We start from the raw sequence: 20,638 nt of genomic DNA on the forward strand, positions 1-20,638 counted from the left end.
ATCAAAGTGGCATTTCTTCAGTGTTGTCCCATGAAAAAATATAATGAAATATTTGAAGAAATGTGAGGGGTGTACTCACTTTTGTGAGATAGTGTACTTGTATAAAACTACATATCTATTGCTATACGATTGTAACACTTTCAATACTGTTCTTAGGCCATGACTACTTACAGCTTGCTGGACAAACCCGAGGCCAATAGCCGAGAGCAGAAAACCAAGACAGAGGAACCCAGTGAAGCTTCACCTCAGTAGCAGAGGACGCCGTTTTTTCCACAGCTATGCAGTACAATGGCACTGCTGTGTGGTCTCCCTTACTGTCTGGTGCAAAGGCCACTTTATCTGCTGGAGGGCACAGGATGTCAAGGCGGAGGAACGTTGTTTGATAAACGAGAGACGATGCAAAGCAAGGACAGCTGGGGAAGGGAAGTAAGAAACACACATGTTACCAGTGTTGGCGTTGTACCTGGACTAAAACCCATGTGATGTGATAGGGACATTAACTTAATCTATTGTATTACACCATGAAGAAAGTAAGTAACTTTTGCTTGGGATAAACTTTAAAACATTAGAGCACTTGGCTGAAAAAAATAGCATCTGAAGAGCCAGTAGTTTGGGGGAGTTGGAAATCATTCATTATAAATAGTAATTTACTTGTTGGGCTGATGAATTATAAGGGAGAAATATGGGCACTAAGAAAAAATAAATTTGATACATTTGTCCTACTGTTTGAGAGAAATGAGGGATTGTTTTATCAGCATAGCAAAAGTGTGGTTATTTAGTGCAGACTAAATAACCCATTTTTGCATTTGTACAACTTCAGAGAGATAGAGGGAAGTTCAGACTCAAATTATGACTCGCTCAAAGGTTGTTTTTTTCATATTCACAAACAAGTTTACAAGTTTCTAGCAGTCACAAATGCACAGCTAACCTTGAATAGCTCAGTGTAATTAGTGCAGCTGTATAGTTTCCCTATCTTAACAAAGGTCAAGCGTAGATATTTAGTGCAGCTTGTGATGATTTAGCACAATTATTTGGCTCCACCGCTGTGTGAAATCAGCTATTTACCTCAAATATTTGAACTGCATGAGGCCAGTCTGTCAAGAGGAGTTTGATAGTCGAGCAAGTTTACAACATTAAATCCGTCACAGGCATGACAGCTATTGAAAAAACAAAACACTGATTCTTGTAAAAGCAAAGCAGTAATCTAACAGAGCAACTTCAACTTAAGTTTTTTTTTATACATACTTTATTTTTTCTATGGACTTGATTCAAGTTAAGAGGTACTGCATACCCAGTGTGCACCTGTAGTAGAAGCAGTCTTACTTGGATATGAGTCTGACAGATCATTTTTTTCTTCTGAATAGCTGTAGGACTGAGGTTGAGGACCACCCAAGAGGATGCGAGATTACCAAAGGATTAGGGATTTCTTTCTTCTACACAAAACAAATACGTCTTTTTAATTTCCTGACTTGACTTCTGCTCAGGCTTTAGTTGCGTTTGGTTTGTTGTCAATAAATATTTTATCAGAGAGCTTTAATGTCTCCCCTGGAAATAAATCATCTTTTCCTCTTTGGCAGATCAGATGTTTTTTTTTTTTTTTTTTCAAGCGGCGGTGATTTGTTTACTACTTTTAAAAACTTAAAACATGAGACCATTAAAAACACTGGTAAGCCTCTGTGGTTGTCAGTGCGATACACTTGTCTCGAACATACAAACTATTACAAACCTGCTGCTCTCTATCATCTCCAATTCTATGCTCTGAGCTACCATGATGAACTGGAGAGATAGAGAGCAATGACTGGAATGTGGAATTTGGTTGCATAGATTTCGACACATAAAGCAGCACTGCAAGCAGACACTTGCCACCGCGTACATGCATTGTGAGTGAGTCTTTTAATCCTTGAAAAGGCCGGCAGTGACTGGCCCCAAGAATCGGATGTTTTCTCATTCGAGCGTTTCCCACAGACACACCTCTTGTTCCCTCCTCCTACGTCTCTCTTTCTTCTTCTTATCCAATTTCTTCTTTTCCCGTCTTTCCTCCTCTATAATTTATTTTACAGTTGTCTGTTGCTGCTTCGCCCTGGGAGAGGATGAAAAAGATAGAAAAGATATCATTATTTAGACAGAGATGTAAGCTGCAGTTCACCTCTTCTCACCCCCCTTCCACCTCCCCATCCTTTCATGACACACATGCCCATAGCCTTGGGGCAGTGTAGTTAAGGAGGTATGTAAAGTTTGTCATGTTTAGGGTCTTGAAGCAGCCAAAGGAGAAAGGGCCAGAAAAAGGTGTTTAAAAACTTGCAGGTGTCAGGCCAATTCTGACTCTCACACACACACACACACACACACACACACACACACACACACACACACACACACACACACACACACACACACACACACACACACACACACACACACACACACACACACACACACACACACACACACACACACACACACACACACACACGTCTTCACAGTGAAATAGTGCTTGCTGAAGTGGAAAGGAAGCAGCAGGAATTGGGGGCAGCTGACAAAGCAGAGAGAGAAAAGAGGGACAGCAAAGGTATTACCAACTCATAAAAAAGGCACTTAAGCAGCTCACACATTCATCACCACTGGCTGCTACTGAACACACACACACACACATTTCAAAAGTGTCGACATCAGCTGCTCCCATTACGATGACGCAAAGGTAACAAATGTGTGAGAAAAAGGGTAGGGCTGACCATGTATTTTTTTTTAAGGGCAAATATATGTATGAGTTTAAATAACATGCATGTACAAGGGAATTATGTGCTAGTGTGGGAAAAGTGTGTCAGTGCCGGCCCCTGTAGACAGAATAGCCTGCAATTTGTGAGGGGGAAGAAGAAAAAAAATAGTGTGCAAGTATAATCAGCTATAACCCACGATTCATGTCTTTCAAATCCCTCACTCCGCCCACAACATACAATCCTTCCATTCTTGTATTTTTTCTCATTCGCTCCACCAGGACGCCTGTGAGCAGCACGCAACATTCCCTCTGAAGAACCAAAAGCTGGATTTTTTCCCCCTTCTTTTTTGAAACTCCTCCTTTGGGAGCAGGATTTGGAATACGCTCTTCCTCTCCTTTCTCTCACTCTCTTTGATAATTGTCTAAGGATCAGACAGCCTGACAGGAGAAAAAAAGTTGTGAGAGATCTAGAAGGGAAAAAAGCTTTCGCCCCGGAGGGTTTTCTGAGGAAGGAACAGGAGACAGATAAAGAGGCAGTGATAATCTGAGAGAGAGAGAGAGAGAGAGAGAGGGAGAGAAGAGCACAGCTGTTGTGCAAGTAGAAAATATAGATAAAGACAGCGAGGAGGTGCACAAGTGTGAAGGGCGAGGAGCCGAGACCAGAAAGGGGACAACCAAGGCTGCTGAGGAAAAAAAGTGGACATACCGGGACAGAGGTGGAGGAATAATTCAAGTTGGAGGTCAAGGAACGTATAAACAGAAGAGAGACAAAGAGGAGACACCTGACATCAAGTCAAACAGCGGTGAGAATGGAGATGCAGCAAGACAAGCGGGACAACGTCCTCTGAGACGAAGACGGGTAGGGGACAATAGGACAGTTTGTGTTTGACCAGCGCGATCGAGGAGATGATATCCCCCCCTCATCATGTTTCCCACAGCCCGTTTCCCAAACTCAAACAACTTGCGCCGGAAGAGCAACTTCGTCCCCGGGTAGAATGACCAGAGGAGCCAAGGGATACCTGCCGAGCCTGTGATACCCTCACACTCCTCCACTTTCCTCTCCTCCTTCCTCCATCTCCCTGTTTTTCACTTTACATCCGGCTTCAAATTTCACAGACTTCCTCCCCTTTCTTCCTCCTCTGTCCTGATCTCTTCTCTGCTCTCCTCCTCCTCACTATGTGGATACCAGCTTTGATCCTATGGATTCTTAATTTCAGCAATTTGTGCTCAGGACAAGACTACTCAGACAATTACCAGACCGGAGTCATGGGCACCGAGGTGAGACATTTCCTTTCCCTACAATTAATGAAAAGCCCACGCTTGGCCTGAACTCAAACATTGCTGCCACATTTCTCACTGGCTGAGTGTCTAGTATTGATTACATACAGGCGAAAAATTATAGTAAAAATGTCAACAAATGACTGGCAAAATATATACTTTTTTAAAACTGGGCTGAACACAATTCACAATGCATCCATCCTGTGGTTTTATGGGTAGTGACAGCTGTGTGTGCGTACAGGATATCTCTATAATCCAGTGTGGAGAGGACAGTGGATCGTATGATTCCTATTTTGTAAGGAGTTATAAGCATTGTTTCGGTGCAAGAATCCCATTTTTTGGGGCTTTTATCTAGCTAAAAATGTATATATATATATATATATATATATATATATATATATATATATATATATATATATGTATATATACATATATATATAATGCTGTAACATAAAACAATAGAAGGAATGTGCTCTTGTGAAATGCTAACATTTTGCCTTTTTATAGAGCTTTAGAAATAGCTTTAAATTAGGGGATAAAAAGAGGTGTGTTGGAGGAGGTCAAAGGCAGACAGTGACCTGTTTTTGCGATACAGCTTATGCCAAACAAGAAGGCATCATTCACATAACAACAGACATCGCAATGTTCGTATAAATGTTAAATAGCAGAGACCTTAAAATGTATCCTTGTGAAACAACTTTGACTTGGTTTAAAAGCCCAAACAGGAAATATGTGATTTCAACCAGGTCTAAGAGAAAAACAAATGAAAGCAGCTTATTGAGCAAAATATTATGACCAACCAGTATCAAAAGCCTTGACAGATATGCTCTTTATCAAGCCAGCTATCCACAACACCAGTCATTGTACTATGAGCTAGTCCAAAGCAATTACAATTGAGTCCTTTTTGTTGTAGTTACCACCATTTGTTTTGATTTAGACTTTCAACTTTACTTTAAATGCTGTTTATGAGCCGAGTCAGCCAGGAAAACATGTGTTGTTCACTTACATATTCTGTTGAAATCTGACACACTAGGGTTTTTCCTGGGAAAATCTATGTGGTAAAATAAGCCCTTATCAATAGTTTCAAAGACAAATGACGTGTTTTTACTGGACAATAGCTTCAAGATGTTGATACAGGAAGACGCAGTGAGTGACAAAATGCATGGGTGTGTGAGTGTGCGTGTGTCTGGGTGCCAGTGCTGTCTATTGATGGACCCAAGAGCACTGGTCATTCGTCTGTCATGACCTCATGGTCCCCACGGCGATGACCTCATGTCCTGTGATCACTTTACAACAGAAAAATGGAGAGAGAGACCAAAAGAAAAAACTTGAAAGAAAAGGATGAAGAATCCCCTCTCCAGTGTGTAACTTCAAATGCCCATTAATGGCATGTAGTTTCTCCTATATTGGGTACTATTGACATGTATTGAAACTGTAATGTCACCATTGTCCATACAGTCTTTATAGCTGTGCCTCAACATTACGTATCTGACAGTGTTATGGAGGCATCAGTTCATTTTAATTGAGTTATGACTTAACAAGTCACTAACCCTTGGTACTTATCTCAGCACTGAGATCAAGATCATGATGGGTTTAGCTGGCCCTATACAAGAACTGATAGGCAACGTGTTGACTGAAAACTATTTGTCTGTTCCAATTTAATACAGCAAATAAGTTGACTATGTTTCCAGACCAAATATCTGCAAAAGTAACATGCTCAACTGAGATGGGTGAACATTGTAAACGTTATACTTGCTCAAACACCAGCTTACATGTTGTAAGCCGTCAACATGGGTTGTGGACTCTTGTATTCTGTATGCATGTTGTTCCAAACTAATTGCTGTTTTGGGAGAAAAGCTACAGTTACTATTTAGTGTCACACAGGTAAGTGTAGGACTGCTGTGAGACACAAACAGAGAGGGGCAGGGCAAATATGTTAAGAAAGCTGAGATGGAGAGAGAGAGAGAGAGGGTGAGCGAGAGAGCCAGATAACAGAGATGTGGTTTCTGTGTTGAGACAATGCCAACTTAACCAGTCCGCTCCCTTCTCAGCCTGGGAAACTAACCGCCCTCCCTGCAGGAATGAATGTGTGACACTCTCCCGGCTGACATTTAATCCCCTACAGTTGATACAGTGGCCTCTATTAGCCAGTCTGCCACATGAGTAACCTTTTATTTTATTCATCTGCTACATCCCTATGGAGAGCAACAGAACCATCTAGCATGTCAGCAGAAAAATCATTAAGGGGTCTCACAGCAGGAATAGTCAAATGTCTTGCAATTACCTGGTCCACAACATAAAGCCATCTCTGTATAGTAATCACGCTAATGTGGGTGTTGACCATGAAATGTTAATCGATAAAGCCATCAAAAGGACTTATATAGAAAATACAGATGTAACAGTCAGATTACAGCGCCTTGCTCAAGGACACTGGAGCAGCGGGCTGGGTATTTTTGAAATTCGATTACCTCTGGTGGCATTTTTTTTTAATTGCAGAGTCCTAACCTTGGTACTCTGGTATAAAGAAAGTGCAGACTATGCTCCCTTGTGCATTTAAATTCAACAATGTGTGTGCAGGTGGGGAGAGTTAGCACGCACCCATAATAACTAACAGTAGCCAAAAGCAACATGTCACAACACATTGGTTGCGTAGGTATTCACTGTTTATCCAACTCAAGGAAGGAAATCTTATACTGTAAATTCTACAGTATGTAATCGTTGTCATCCGGAAAACACGCCTAAGCCTAAACTATGACATCTGCAAACTTCAAGGATGATTCTACTTTTAAGATTTTCTATTTTCTTTAACAGACAAAACAGGATATTGGGCCCCGAGTTTTGTGGATTCCAGTTTTCCCCTCTTAACTCCTATTTTTTTCCCCTCCCGGTGACTATGGATGCATAGTGGTGATGTGTAAAGAAAGTAACACTTGTCTAATCTCTACTGTCTTCAAGGCTCCAGTGTTTTCAGATGACCAGCCCAGCTTGGAAACAGTGACGAGTGTGGACCAGCTGCTACAGCTCCTGTACCCAGAATACAATTTGCTGCAGCACTGCCTGAGGAGGAAATCGTGGCGCGTCTCCTCGTCGCCCTCCTCCTCCTCGGGGAGCCCACTGGTGCACTCCAACGACGAGGACTTGTGGGGTGCCCCGAGGAAGGAGGCGCTTTACAAAGTGGATGAGACTTTAGGAGGTAAAGGCTCCTGAGACATTTAAATGCATACAGTGCTGTTTGAAAGTTTGTGAAGCCCTTGAGCATTTTGGAATTTTATTGTGTTTAACCATTATTAATTCATTTTTATCAATACCAGTATTTTTTATATGAAATAACAGATGTTTGTTTATCAATTCAACATTTTTCTTTTCCAGAAATCATTTGTTAAAAGAGATTAAACAAATTATTTGCCAACTGTTGTATCTGCAAAAGTTTGTGAACCCTGAGCTGCATTGCTTAAATCGAGCAGGTAAAAACAATCAGGTGGGCCAAACTGATTGATGAAATAGACCAATGTAATGAGAGATCTTTAGGGAATCAATTGGGTGGCACAAGGTAAAACAGAGATAAAACCAATTCAGTTTAGGCTCACCAAAGTGAACCCATACAGGTCAGACATGCTAAAAGGGGAAAAAAATCTCAGAGGATCTCAGGAATAGAGTTATGATGCTGCACATTTGTCTGGGGACAGCTATAAATTCATATAAAAAAGTTTGAGCTCCATCAGTCCACCGTGAGGCAAATCATCTACAAATGGAGAGCTTTAAGAGTGACTGAACATCTGCCTAGAAATGGACTTCCTTCAAAAATATCTTCAAGCGCCACAATAAAAGTGATTTTTCTGGTAAAAGCCAACCCAACCATTGCATCTGGAGATTTGCAGACCATTTGCCACCACCGTTCTTCACTTGGGAGAAGGTTCTCTTGGTGGTAGGCAGAATTGCATTTTTGCTCAAACAAGGTGGTTTTGGTTATGAACAAACAGTTAAATTTTGGACTAATCTGTCCACAGAATAATTCTTCAGGTATCTCCAGGTGCTCTCTGGCAAAGTTGTGACAAGCAGTTTGGTTCTTTTTTGAGAGCAGAGGCTTCTTCAGCAACCCTCCCATGAAAGCCATGTTGACTGTGTGTTCTCCTTATTGTGGAACCATGCACATCTGTCCCAGATGCTGCAAGAGAGGTCTACAAATCACTAGATGTAATGTTTGGGTTGGCTTTTAACTGAAAAATCACTTTTTTGTGGTGCTTGTGGATATTTTGGAAGGAAGTCCACTTCTAGGCAGATGTTCAGTCACTCTTAAAGCTCTCCATTTGTAGATGATCTGCCTCACGGTGGACCGATGGAGCTCAAACTTTTTTTAAATTAATTTATAGCTGTCCCCAGACAAATGTGCAGCATCACAACTCTATTCCTGAGATCCTCTAAGATTGTTTTCCCTTTTAGCATGTCTCACCTGTATGGGTTCTCTTTGGTGAGCCTAAACTGAATTGGTTTTATCTCTGTTTTACCTTGTGCCACCCAATTGATTCCCTAAAGAGCTCTCATTACATTGGTCTATTTCATCAATCAGTTTGGCCCACCTGATTGTTTTTACCTGCTCGATTTAAGCAATGCAGTTCAAGGTTCACAAACTTTTGCAGATACAACAGTTGGCAAATAATTTGTTTTATCTCTTTTAACAACTGATTTCTGGAAAAGAAAAATGTTGAATTGATAAACAAACATCTGTTATTTCATATAAAAAATACTGGCATTGATAAAAATGAATTAATAATGGTTAAACACAATAAAATTCCAAAATGCTCAAGGGGTTCACAAACTTTCAAACAGCACTGTATATTGGAGAAAGTCCGCACAGAACCAAATCGTTCCCAAAATGTGCCGTACACCGCCTTGATTCTTCAAGATCTTATGTTAATAATAAAGAAGTTTTTCTAAGGATTTACGGTATTTAAAAAAAAACTAAAGGGGACTTGCAGGACAGATATCATGCACTGGAGACAAATATACAGTATCTCACAAAAGTGAGTACACCCCTCACATTTCTTCAAATATTTCATTATATCTTTTCATGGGAAAACACTGAAGAAATGACACTTTGATACAAATAGTGCAGTGCCCGGAGAAAGCAGTAGCTTATGCATGCTTAAATGTAACCCGTCTATCAAAGTTGTACACATAAACAGATGTAGCCTACATGTGTCATAGGCAGTGTCATACAGTCATTGAAATGTAAGTCACACAGTTCCAAAATCAACCTCTAGGTATGACGCTGAGCATGTGCACTCAACCTTCGTAAACTGGTCCGCAGGGCAGTATTGCAACATGATAACGACCCCAAACACACCTCCAAACGACCACTGCCTTGCTAAAGAAGCTGAGGGTAAAGGTGATGGACTGGCCAAGCATGTCTCCAGACCTAAACCCTATTGAGCATCTTTGGGGCATCCTCAAATGGAAGGTGGAGGAGCAAGCTGTACACTGACTACTTTACATTGTATCAAAGTATAATTTCTTCAGTGTTGTCTCATGAAAAGAGATAATTAAATATTTGGAGAAATGTGAGGGGTGTACTCACTTTTGTGAGATACTGTAAGTGGGTGTATAATACAAGAAACTGAGAAAGTTGGAAAGTAGACTGGAAAGGAAAATTTGAAAAAAAAATTGAGGTGTTGATGATTTCCCAACATCGCCTCAAAACCACAAATAACAGATTCAGGGAGTGAGTTCACCAAATCCAATGACTTAATCCCACATGTTTTCAGTCATCCTAGAAGAGATTCAGCGGACCTCTTGCCAGCCCAGAGAGGTGTGTGTTGAGGTCGCCAAAGAATACCCAGAGTCCACCAGTCAATTCTACCTCCCTCGCTGCGTGGCGCTGCATCGGTGCGGCGGATGCTGCAACAACGAGGCCTTTTACTGCACCAACACGAGCCACGCGCTTGTCAACAAGACGGTGAGTGTGTGCAGCTTGACGCCCCACTATTTAACATTCTCTCACATTACACACTTTGGGTTGGTGTATTAACGCTCCAGCACCTCAAACTGCTTAAGGAAAGGGAACAGGAACCAATCTGCGTTATGTAACAAGCTCATCTGCATCACAGCCCACTCTGCTACAGTTAGACGCCCTTTGGCTGCAGCTGGACATCAAGTCAATACACAGTCACGCACAGTTGCGCAACATTGCTGCCATTACATCAACGTCCACAGATCAAAACTCAAAAGCAGTAATGACAGCAGCAGAAGAAAGAAGAGAGTATTGACCAAGAAGTCCTGATTACTTACAGTTGCACGCACAACATGCACACACCCCAGACCTTCATCTCTCTTTCCCTGCCAGTTGATGGAGCTGTCCCCGCCCAAGATGGAGCGCTCCGATGTCATGGTAACCTTCGTCAACCACACCACATGCGAATGCCTCTCCAAGCGGCCGCTCCACTCCATTATCAGACGAGCCGCAGCTGATCACCTGTGAGTAGGGAGCAAGGGTTGAGGTGTGTTGATATTCTTACCCTGCATCCATGCATCTATAATGTGTGTGTGTGTGTGTGTGTGTGTGTGTGTTTGTTTGTACTTGCAGGTGTTCCCCACCTGAAGTTCCCTGTGCCCCAGGGGCCTTGTGGGATCCTGTGAATTGCATGTGTGTCTCAACAGATGCCATAAACTACTCTGAGAGGGAGACAGGTAAGTGTGTCTGCAAGATATTCAGTTAAGATCACCCTCAAGGTGTTTTGAGATATATTATTGTACCAATCTTTTCTCTCGTTTTTGCTTTTGTCCTCTAAACTCAAATGAATACACCTTGTTTTAAATACATCATTCAGTATTTATGAAGTGATGGGTTTATGAGGTCACTCAAGAGGTTTGGGGGAGATTTCGCTGCAGCGGAATTCAGAGTTGTACTGTTGTACAGTGGGCCAGCAGAGAAAAGTTTTTTCGGCAAATATATAAATGCTTAGCTAAATAATAAGTATGCATTCAAATGTTTCGCTAGCCCCCTCTGCAACAGTACAAGGCTGATATCTGCTACATCTCCCCCAACCTCCTTCAAGTGACTGTGCTGATCAACATCTCCAAATATGCATTAGTACCTCATACAACCCAACTTCAAAAATACTGAACTATCCCTTTAAGGAGGTCTTAAGAACCAAATATATTTCCGGCTGCCTCCAATTGTGTCCAAATTCAATACTTTAACAAATAGAAAAACAAAGCATTGAACTCATCAGATGCTTGAATGCAGTGAGGGAATTTTTGGCAAGCGAAAACAAAGCAAAAAAAAAAGTCCAAGAAATTGCAACTTTATATCCTCAATAAAAGGGTTGGAAAAGTTTCAAACTCAGGATTATGCTCATGGGTAAATTCTGCAGTCAGAGACTTTGAACCTTGAAGAGAAAGCAACACCAGGTGAAGTCACTGATAGAAGTAGAAATCACCCGCTGTAACATTTGGAGGTAGAAAAAGTCTGAACAAACTCTCCCCCCCCCCCCCCCCCCCACTGCAGGGTGGACTTCCCAAACATGTTGTATACAGAAGGAATGAGAAATACTCCCTGCCCTAACTAGATTTTGGCAAACTCAGTTGAACTCACCTAACCTGAGTCGGTTATGGGATGTGAGCCAGATGTCAGGCTCAAAGACATTTCTTCAATAACTTCACCATGATGACAAAGTCTTGGGGGCAAATGAAATATGAAATGGGGGATTGTTTATTTAACCGTTCTGTGAGTGGCGTCTGTGGCATTTTGCTTGTACAATCTTGTTGTCAACCACAGTTCCCTACATTTCCAATTACTCATTATTTTGCTTATAATAAAATGGGCAAACCTAACATATCACATTGATCCCCAAAAAGGTGTTAGAATTCATATTCCAGGATTAATCTATAGCCACTTTCAGTACAATCCTTCAAATAGTTATCAAGATATTTGCCAACATTTCAACCTTGTGGTGGCACTGGGGGAAACATCAGTGGGATTCATCCTCTGGGGACTATAAATGTCAGAGCAATCCAGCAGTTTTTCAGATATTTTAGTCAAGTGGCAGACCGACTCACATTTCCATCTATAGAGTCATCCTTAAAAAAGCAAAGGTGGAAAAACTAAATACAATTTTTTTTATACTTCCTTTCCATGTGGCTTCCAGAGGCGCTGGACTCAGGTCTGCTGGCACTCTGCGGGCCCAACAGGGTTCTAGACGAGTCCACCTGCGAGTGCGTCTGCCGGAATGGACTCACCGAGGCCAGCTGCGATCCAGGCTGGAAACTCGACCACAACACCTGTAAGTGGGGTTTCCAGTTACTGAGAAAATTCCATATGAAACGTGAAGAGCGTTACAACCGAAATATACCTGTCTGGACCATGTGTGACACTGGAGACATAGGGAGGGGATACAAAATGGGTACGAATGCCTGAAGAGGGATGCCAAAGAAGCTTTTTAATTTTCTGAAGCTTTCTGCAAATCTACAGTTACAAGTCCAAACTCGACCAACAAATATGTAGCCAAACAACACAAAGAGGTGCACAATGCCGTATCAGATAAAGTTTTGTTTTTAATATTTCCTTTATCATATCATATTTCTTCTCCCAGGTGAATGCCAGTGTGAAGGCCAAGGTGAGGGGAAGTTGTGCCCCCCCGGCCAGCGGTGGGATGAGGAGCTGTGCGGCTGTGTGTGTGCTGCAGAGTGCCCCGGAGATCAGCCCCTCAACCCCGATACCTGCCTTTGCCAATGCAGGGAGAGTCCACAGTCGTGTCTGCGGCAGGGCAAGAGGTTCAAGCCCAGCACCTGCAGGTAGGCTTGCACGAAAAGGCCAGGAGTCTGGCCTCGGACCTGGTTTCAAGCCAGGGCCATTTAGCAAAACACTACATTTTTCTTAGCTCTATACTCTAAGCTCCCTGGTGGAATAGGGCTGAGGGAGGGGAGAACGACTCCTTTTTGGGGATGAAATAATCCCAAGTATCTGCACTTTGGGTCTCTGCCAACTCCCTCTGCTCCAAGCCAATAAGCAGTAATAAACATGTATGTGTCATAAACATATTTGTCTGGATTCTGTGAAAGGAACATTAATCCTGCAGCCTTTTTGTAAGCATTATACAATCACTGCTTGCACTTGCGGCACTACAGTCAATGGTTTCCTCCTCTTTCAGCATCAAAATATTTCAGTTCTGCTACTGTCTCCAAGTGAGAGAACACACACCTACCCTTTCTTTCTTCAATCAGTTTCACAGAATCTTACACATAAGGTGGTTGGAAACAGGGGTAATATTCAATGTTATCCAAGTCTGGTTTCCAGGTTGCTTCAAAACTATTAACAGACATAGTTGCTCTTTTCCTATTTCCACAGATGCATAAAATCCATGGTCTGACGTAAACCCACAGTTTTCAAATAATGTCCAGGTACACAGCCCTTGTCTGCAATTTAAATCACTAAGTAGCACATGTGGACCAGAACATTCAAACAACCTATAGATTTAGGAAAACATAAAATATGTTATCGGTGATGGAGGGCAAGTAGGTGAAGTAGCACCTAATTCCTGCTGTGAGGCAAAAGACAACAATGGCTTTGATCAACACAGAGTGTCTTATAAACAACTTGCGTGATTGGTTCAAGAGCAGGATTTTACTAGTAAACATAATTCCTTCTGTGGCATGTAAGCTTTGATCATGCTTGCTTGTTGCCTGGCAAACCATAGTCTGTGGTTAATGTTGATGTTACCCAGATGTGTTCTGGTTAAGTATGTGCACTCCTTAAAGGTTTTACTCAGTATTTTGGAGGTGTATGTAAGGCATAGACAGTTCCTTGGGTGTATTAACATCCATTTCCAAAAAGGTTTTTACTTTTACTTCTAAATTCTGAAAATATTGAAGCACAAGGTAATAAACTGTTCTGGGGATGTAATTAAAAAATAGTTAAATATATATATATATCTGAACCAGTGGCTTGTAGTCGCTGCTTGTTCAGCCTTGTCGGCCCTTAGGGTGCCATCACAAGTCTTTACCCTGGGAGCTCTGCGAGAGAAAGGGGTGAGGAAAGAGTCAAACTCTCAATGGACATGTCATACATTCCAAACTCGTTAAAGACAAACCTTCTTTCTGGGTTTTCTTTCGTTCACATGTTTCCACATGACCTTTTATGGACACTGGGTGTCCGAAACGTTTGTCTCAGCTGCGTGTGCGTGTTTGTCTGCGTGTTGCGGTTCCCACAGCCAGCCTGCAAGAGATCAACCTCCCTCTGACCCCCGGAGGCCTGCAGAGAGACAGACAGGAGGACGGGGTGAACTTGATGACATTGAGCAGGGCAGCCATGAGACAGGCGAGCAGGCTCACAGACATATGGAGTGACAGACGCAAGAAAAAAAACACATAAGCTGACATGAGCTCAGATATGAATGATTTTTTAATCTATCTTTACAGACGTGGGAAAGTTCACAGACACACACACGTGACCTCTGAGTTTTTTTTAACCGCCTTAGGGTTGAAAAAAGCAAGAATGTTACTCAAACTGAGACTCGGTATGAAGCCGAAAAAAGTTTTTGAAACAATGAAAAAAGTTCTGAACGTGAGCTTAAACCAAGCGTCTAAAATGCAATTTACATAAGGGGGATGTTAACTTCATCACCACTCACGAAGGGTTATCATACCAAAATATAACGTGGCATGAATCTTAAAACTGTATAAGTAAAAAATACCACCTTGACTGGCACTAAAATTTGGTCTGGCCCATGGACCAAACACACATGTTGACTGCAGCAGCCACGACCATCAATAAACCATGGTGTGCTCTAACTTAGATAGAGATATGCCTGGGAAACCCAGCTCAGCCTCACAAAAAAAAAATCACCATATTCCAAAACATTTTTTTTATTATTGTTGTAATGTAGGCTACTGATTTAAAAAAAAAAACAGACACATTTAAACACAAATTAATCTAATTTTAAACAAAAAAATATATATATTATTTTGATTTTGACAGGGCCAGCAGGGCCACCACTGAATATCAACATAAATTAAATATCAATTTGGTCACTAAAAACGTAAAGCACATTAGAACAAGTGACAATTCCGACATAATTACAAGATTGCATATTAATGCTCACCAAGTAAGGAAACATCGTATTATAAGGCAAAAAAGGAGGCAATTAAGTGCGAAGCATGGACGAGAAAAACACACCTGTTGACCCTGCGAAAGTAATGACCTAGGTGACTAGGTGCAATGAGAAAACAAATTGGATGCCGTAAATCGACGTAAAATGTAGGGCATATCGTACAAAATACGTAAAAAATTTAACAGCCTGCTAATTTCCCTTTTTGTAATATACCAACCAATTTAAGCCTACCTTAAAGGGGCTGTAAGCGGAATGGTTCTTTTAGCTAACTTCCTGTCAGTTACTGCAGTTAGCAGTCCCCTCGCTCGTCCCTATGTCACCCTGATGTCACCACATTAATGCACTGCAGTCTTCAAACAGCGAGTTTAGTTATCTGGCACCATCTCAGATACGTAATTGTGATAAAACATGATAAAAAACACCAAAACAGGCATTGGGAAAGATTTTTTACCTGGTGCGCCATTGAAGGCGCATAAACATTCACCCATCTGTCCTCTGGCGTGCACTGGCAGTGAGACCATGAGTGAGACGGGTGTCGGTTTGTAACGCGCTTTCTTGTGATTGAATGTCAATTATGGGATACAACGAAAAGTTTAATTGCCGATTACCTGCAGAGCAGCTGACTGAGAGATCGCTTTATGAAACGCGCACATCATGGAAGTGATCACTGAGTGAATAAAGAGCGACTTAACACTTATATTAACATAAATAAATTGCTTGCTTAACCTTTAAGTCTGAGACACTACTTAAGCTATTTTTTATTTTCACAGTTCGGCTATGTATTTAACAGCTAAGACACCTCTAAATTAACTGGTAGTAGCCTAACTAATAGGCTAGTTTAGAATAAATAGGCTAAACTTAGTATGGAATAGCCTACTAAATCGAGCATTACAAACACAGGCAAGGATGTAATTTTTCATAAAGGCCTAATACACACCATCTGGTCACAGGAGGTGGTAGGCTACAAAAAAAGACCAGAATTTGGCCATAGTCCTCGCCTCTCTCGGAAGGTAAATGGCTACTCCCTCTCTTTTTTCTCACTCACAGAATCGTTTGAAGCACGCACAAAACAAAACTTGGATCAAGGGGTTTATCCAAACGGGATGTGAATATCTGGATAATAATACTATTCATGCCAAGAGAATATTACCTCCGTTGTGTCTTTATTTCTTCTCATCCTCACCCTATTTCCCTCCACTCTACCCTCGAATGCCTCTTTCTCTTCTCATTTTCATTGTTTTCCCCACACTTTCTGTCTTTCGTCTAATTCACCTCAATCTTTTTATTCCCCCCCCCCCCCCCCCCTCCAGTTGCTACAGGTTGCCGTGCAGAAAGCCCAGACCATGCCACAGTGGTTTTTACTACAGCCACCAAGTCTGCCAGTGCATCCCCAACTACATGAGGCCCGAGTGGAATTAACCAATCACAACAGATTTGCAGACAGAGGATGCTGTCATTCATTGGCCCTGCAACTTGAGGCTGGAAAACCTTTTGGCCCTGAAAACACAGGGGTAAAAGAGGAGGAAGGGGCTCTTCACAGGAGGGCCTGAAGGTGGAATTATACACATGTACATGTGCTGGATTACAAAAGAAGCACTTGGAGTTTTATTCACGCTGTCTGTGTTCTGATGCTCTTCCAACATAAAGATACAACAAAAGGAGGATGGGAGTGCTTCCCATTAAAAACAAAAAGGCCAAAGCAGCCTGCAGTGAATACTTGTAAACGTGGAGTAATCTCAGCCAAACAGGGAAAACGAGGGGATATGGTTGACTCCTCTGGGACTCACTTTGTACATGAGTTGGCTTTTTCCCCAAACACTTCCAACCACGAGCCTGACTGGAACCAATCACACCTGGAGGCGGCCTAAAAGCATGACAGGCAGTGGCGACGAGATGGACCAACCAGACTCCTATGAGCCATCCAGCCGCTTCCATTCCCTCTGCAACGTGTCGGAACATGATGTCAAAACCACCGAGCTGCTGTAGTGGCACCGTTAATGACTGTGTGAAATGGAAAGTGGATTCAAATAATAACAGACCAGGATCCATGCTTCTTCTTTTTTTGGCAATTTCACACTTTGAGTGATGAAATATTTGAGAGTGAAGGATTTATTTTGCAGGATGCCTGTGATGTGATGTCGCCTGGGCCTTACGTTCACTCTTTTAGAAGAGGTGGAAATGGTGACAGTATCTTTTGGTGGTCCATTTGGAGCACCAGGGGTTGCTTCCAAAATGCTACATTAGAATTATTTAACAAACAAAGGTGTGTCTATACTGATGATTAAAATGAATCTTTACATAATGAGTCTTAGCTGGCGAAGCTTCCCTCAACCCTCTAATTTTTTTCTTACAGAGTAGAGGTTTAATGCCAGACCCTGTTCAACTAAACGCTCATTTTAAAACACTCCCATAACAGCTATTACATGCTCCAGCTCCTACCTGCCTCTACTGCAGTGCTGTTCTTTAAAGATTTCATAGATGGATGAACCCAATCACAAGTGATGGTAACACTCGGGTGCACATCCAGATCTTTTGGTAATTTAACTTAAAATACTCTTAAACCAGCAGTGTGTAGAATTTTGGGTTTTATTTCCTAGCAGATTTTGTAGAAAGTAATCATAATATCCATAAGTTAATTTAGTGCATAATAGCTGAACATTTTTTTTTATATATTTTTTCCCTTAGAAAGGGTCTCATATATGTCCATATTTTTGCATATTTTGGACCAAGGCCTAGTGCCGCCATCTTGAAAGTGTCATAGTTGGAATGTCATCAGGTGCATTGTTTAAAATTTAGAATTGTTCTTGTCCTAAGGCCACTGTAGCTTCTGTTATTATTTGAAAGGGGTGGGGTTACCCAGGGAGCATTGCATTCTAGAACTTTGTAGAACTTTCTTGATGATGTCATATTACACACTGCACCTTTAAATAAAATTATTTGTAAATATTTTTTTTTACATATTTAAAGCTGATTTGATTTTTGAAGATGGAATCATATGTAGATGTAAAATATTGTATTTAAATCATTATCACCACTAAATATTGTTTGAGAATGAAACTATTTACTTGTCTTTGTACTCCAGCAGTTTGAGTTGACATGGAGAAATCGCCCATATTGCATGCACTGCAATTATTCTTTAAGCAGCTCTTTAAGACACATATTCAGCTTAAAAAACACTACATGTTAGGATGAAGAATTGCTGCAGTTTATGAATGATTGTAGGTTTGTGTTGTGTGGATGCAGAGAAAAACAAATTCTTTATCATACTACTATTAAATATTTAAAGCTTTGTCAGATTGATATGATTGTGTCCTTGTTTTGCTTATGTTGACTAAATTTGTTTTAAACGTTTATTGGCAGTGAAAACCTGTGATGAATCTACTGTATTTTATAGTGTAAAAACAGAACAATTTATCATGTTAAACCTTAACAAATTAAGTCAAAATATTTTTTTTAGCAACGACCAAACTACTGTTTAGTGCTCTAATGTGAACGTTTACCTAAAGATAAGGTTAGCTGACATAAGCCAGTATGTGCTACCGTCATACCATTTGAGGTGCCCTTTAGGCCATATATCAAGAATTTCCCCTCACACACACACAACTTTTTGCTAGAAAATTTGGTGTATGTGCAAGAACCCATGGTGTATGTTCAAGCTTTTTATGTGTATGTGCAAGAAAAAGTCATGTGTGTGCGGGAAAATGTGATGTAAGCAGGGCCGCCGCTCCCTATACGCAGAGTACGCAGACTGCGTAGGGCACCAAGTTCCTGGGGGGGGCACCCCAAAAAAAAAAAAATTATAATTATATATATATATATATTTTTTTTTTAATTAAAAAGGAAAAAGAGATGGTCCGGGGGCCCCCCAAAATATATATATTTTTTTAAAGTTCATGATAATCATTACATTACAAAAAATATATAAATTAGTTATGAACAGGCCCATCGTTGTTTTTTCTTAATTGTGTAACCTATCCAGGGGTGGATTACTGCACAGGCACACCGGGCACAGGCCCAGGGGCCCAAGGGCTCAGGGGGGCCCTTAGCCAGAGATACTGATAGTAACTTTTCATGTTGCATAGTCAAAGAGCTCGGTCACTGATGTCAATAACAGGGTCCAAAAAGGAATAGCCTAAATATAAGTACTCATTAAAATGTAACAAGATAGAAATCATCATGGGCCCCTCATTAGTAGGGGAGAAATACAAAAGCAAGTTAAAAACAACAGCATTAGTAGCTCTGTCTAAGGGGGTTGAAGGCCCCCTCACACATACACAAATAAACTTTATATGTGTGAATTCTAAATTGTTCATATCCACCCTTTATCTGTTGAAATGGGCCTCTCCATCATAGAACATGGGTCTGCAGACCAATCTACTGCAGAGTAAAGAGTGCTACCTGTTTAAGAAAAATCTGAAAAATAATGTTCCTTCTGCATCTCAGGATTTGATATCTCTCTAGTCTCTAAAATTTCCTCACAAAGTGCACCAGATTGATGCATTTTACTTTAAAAAGGTAAAAAAAATTCCACCCACCCCCCAACAAGGTACAGGGTCCCTCCAACAATACCCCAAGATCCTGTGGGAAACACTGACTTCCTTAATATGTTTTTGCCATTTATTGTATGTATCCGTGTAGAAAATTCAGTGTACCTGACTGGATAGGGACAAGTGGGGGGCCCTTTAAGAGTGTAAGCCCAGGGGCCCATTATCTCATAATCAGTCTATGATCCTATCACTCAATTCCTTTGCAAAGGCAGTTTTTTCACAAGTTAAGCTGTTCTTTCTGTTAGTAAATGCTGGCAAATGTGCCAAATAGCAGTCGCAGAGATCTTGCAATGGCAAAAAAATGTCGCTCGCGCCCTGCGGACGTGAGCTTCTGGGTGTTTTTTTTTTTGGGGTGGGGAGGAGGGGGGCATCACTGACAATTTCTGCTTAGGGCACCCAAAAGCGTAGCAGCGGCCCTGGATGTAAGTGCATGCATTCTTGATATATGGCCAGAACGGCACCTCATAATACCACATCACCTGATACTGCAGCAGCAAAAACTGAGAATGTAATTAATAAATAGATGGTGTATTTGATTTCCCATGAATTAAACTTTTCATATATAAGAGTAGCAATGTTTTATCGTTTCTTCTAAAGAGTTACAGTGTCGCTTTAACTGTTCAGTTTATCATTTTGACAACTGTAGTGGTCTAGTGGCAGGTATGTCAATTTTGATCGACAAAATACCCCAAAAATCCCAATTACATGTAATACATCTTGCATGTTATTATCCTCCCAAAATTTGTAGAAGGGTTATACATACAGTACATCATACAAAAGGTGAGTCTGAAATTTGTAACTGCTACTTAAAGGACAAGTGAGTTTTCTGGGAACTAGGGCATGAGAACTGCACATTGCATTGCTCATGTTTCAAATCCAGTGAAAAGTACCTTCACCACTCTGCAGCCACAGACACCCACACACCTGTGGCTGGGAACTGGGACACTTCCTTTGGTATCGCGTTTATTCTTCTCCCGCAGCCTGTGTCTACC

At 41.2% G+C, this 20,638-nt stretch overlaps 1 protein-coding gene across 1 annotated transcript; it reads left to right on the top strand.

The window, feature by feature from the left end:
• The first annotated feature begins 3,000 nt into the window (after window positions 1-3,000).
• On the top strand, window positions 3,001-18,806 carry LOC307269827 (vascular endothelial growth factor C-like). Its single transcript, XM_080052902.1, has 8 exons — window positions 3,001-3,994; window positions 6,950-7,187; window positions 9,757-9,947; window positions 10,335-10,465; window positions 10,575-10,678; window positions 12,139-12,273; window positions 12,583-12,784; window positions 16,410-18,806. The coding sequence occupies exons 1-8, from the start codon at window positions 3,893-3,895 to the stop codon at window positions 16,516-16,518; spliced, it is 1,212 nt and encodes a 403-aa protein (XP_079909028.1). The 5' UTR covers window positions 3,001-3,892; the 3' UTR covers window positions 16,519-18,806.
• The last annotated feature ends 1,832 nt before the right edge of the window (window positions 18,807-20,638 follow it).

This window comes from Ammodytes marinus (genome assembly GCF_949987685.1).
Source record: "Ammodytes marinus genome assembly, chromosome: 24".
In the NCBI taxonomy this organism is placed as follows: domain Eukaryota; kingdom Metazoa; phylum Chordata; class Actinopteri; order Uranoscopiformes; family Ammodytidae; genus Ammodytes; species Ammodytes marinus.

Coding starts and splice junctions, on each gene's coding strand:
- LOC307269827 (XM_080052902.1), top strand. CDS start 3,893: ATGTGGATACCAGCTTTGATCCTATGGATTCTTAATTTCAGCAATTTG. Junction 3,995..6,949: donor CCGGAGTCATGGGCACCGAG/GTGAGACATTTC, acceptor ACTGTCTTCAAG/GCTCCAGTGTTTTCAGATGA. Junction 9,948..10,334: donor ACGCGCTTGTCAACAAGACG/GTGAGTGTGTGC, acceptor TTTCCCTGCCAG/TTGATGGAGCTGTCCCCGCC.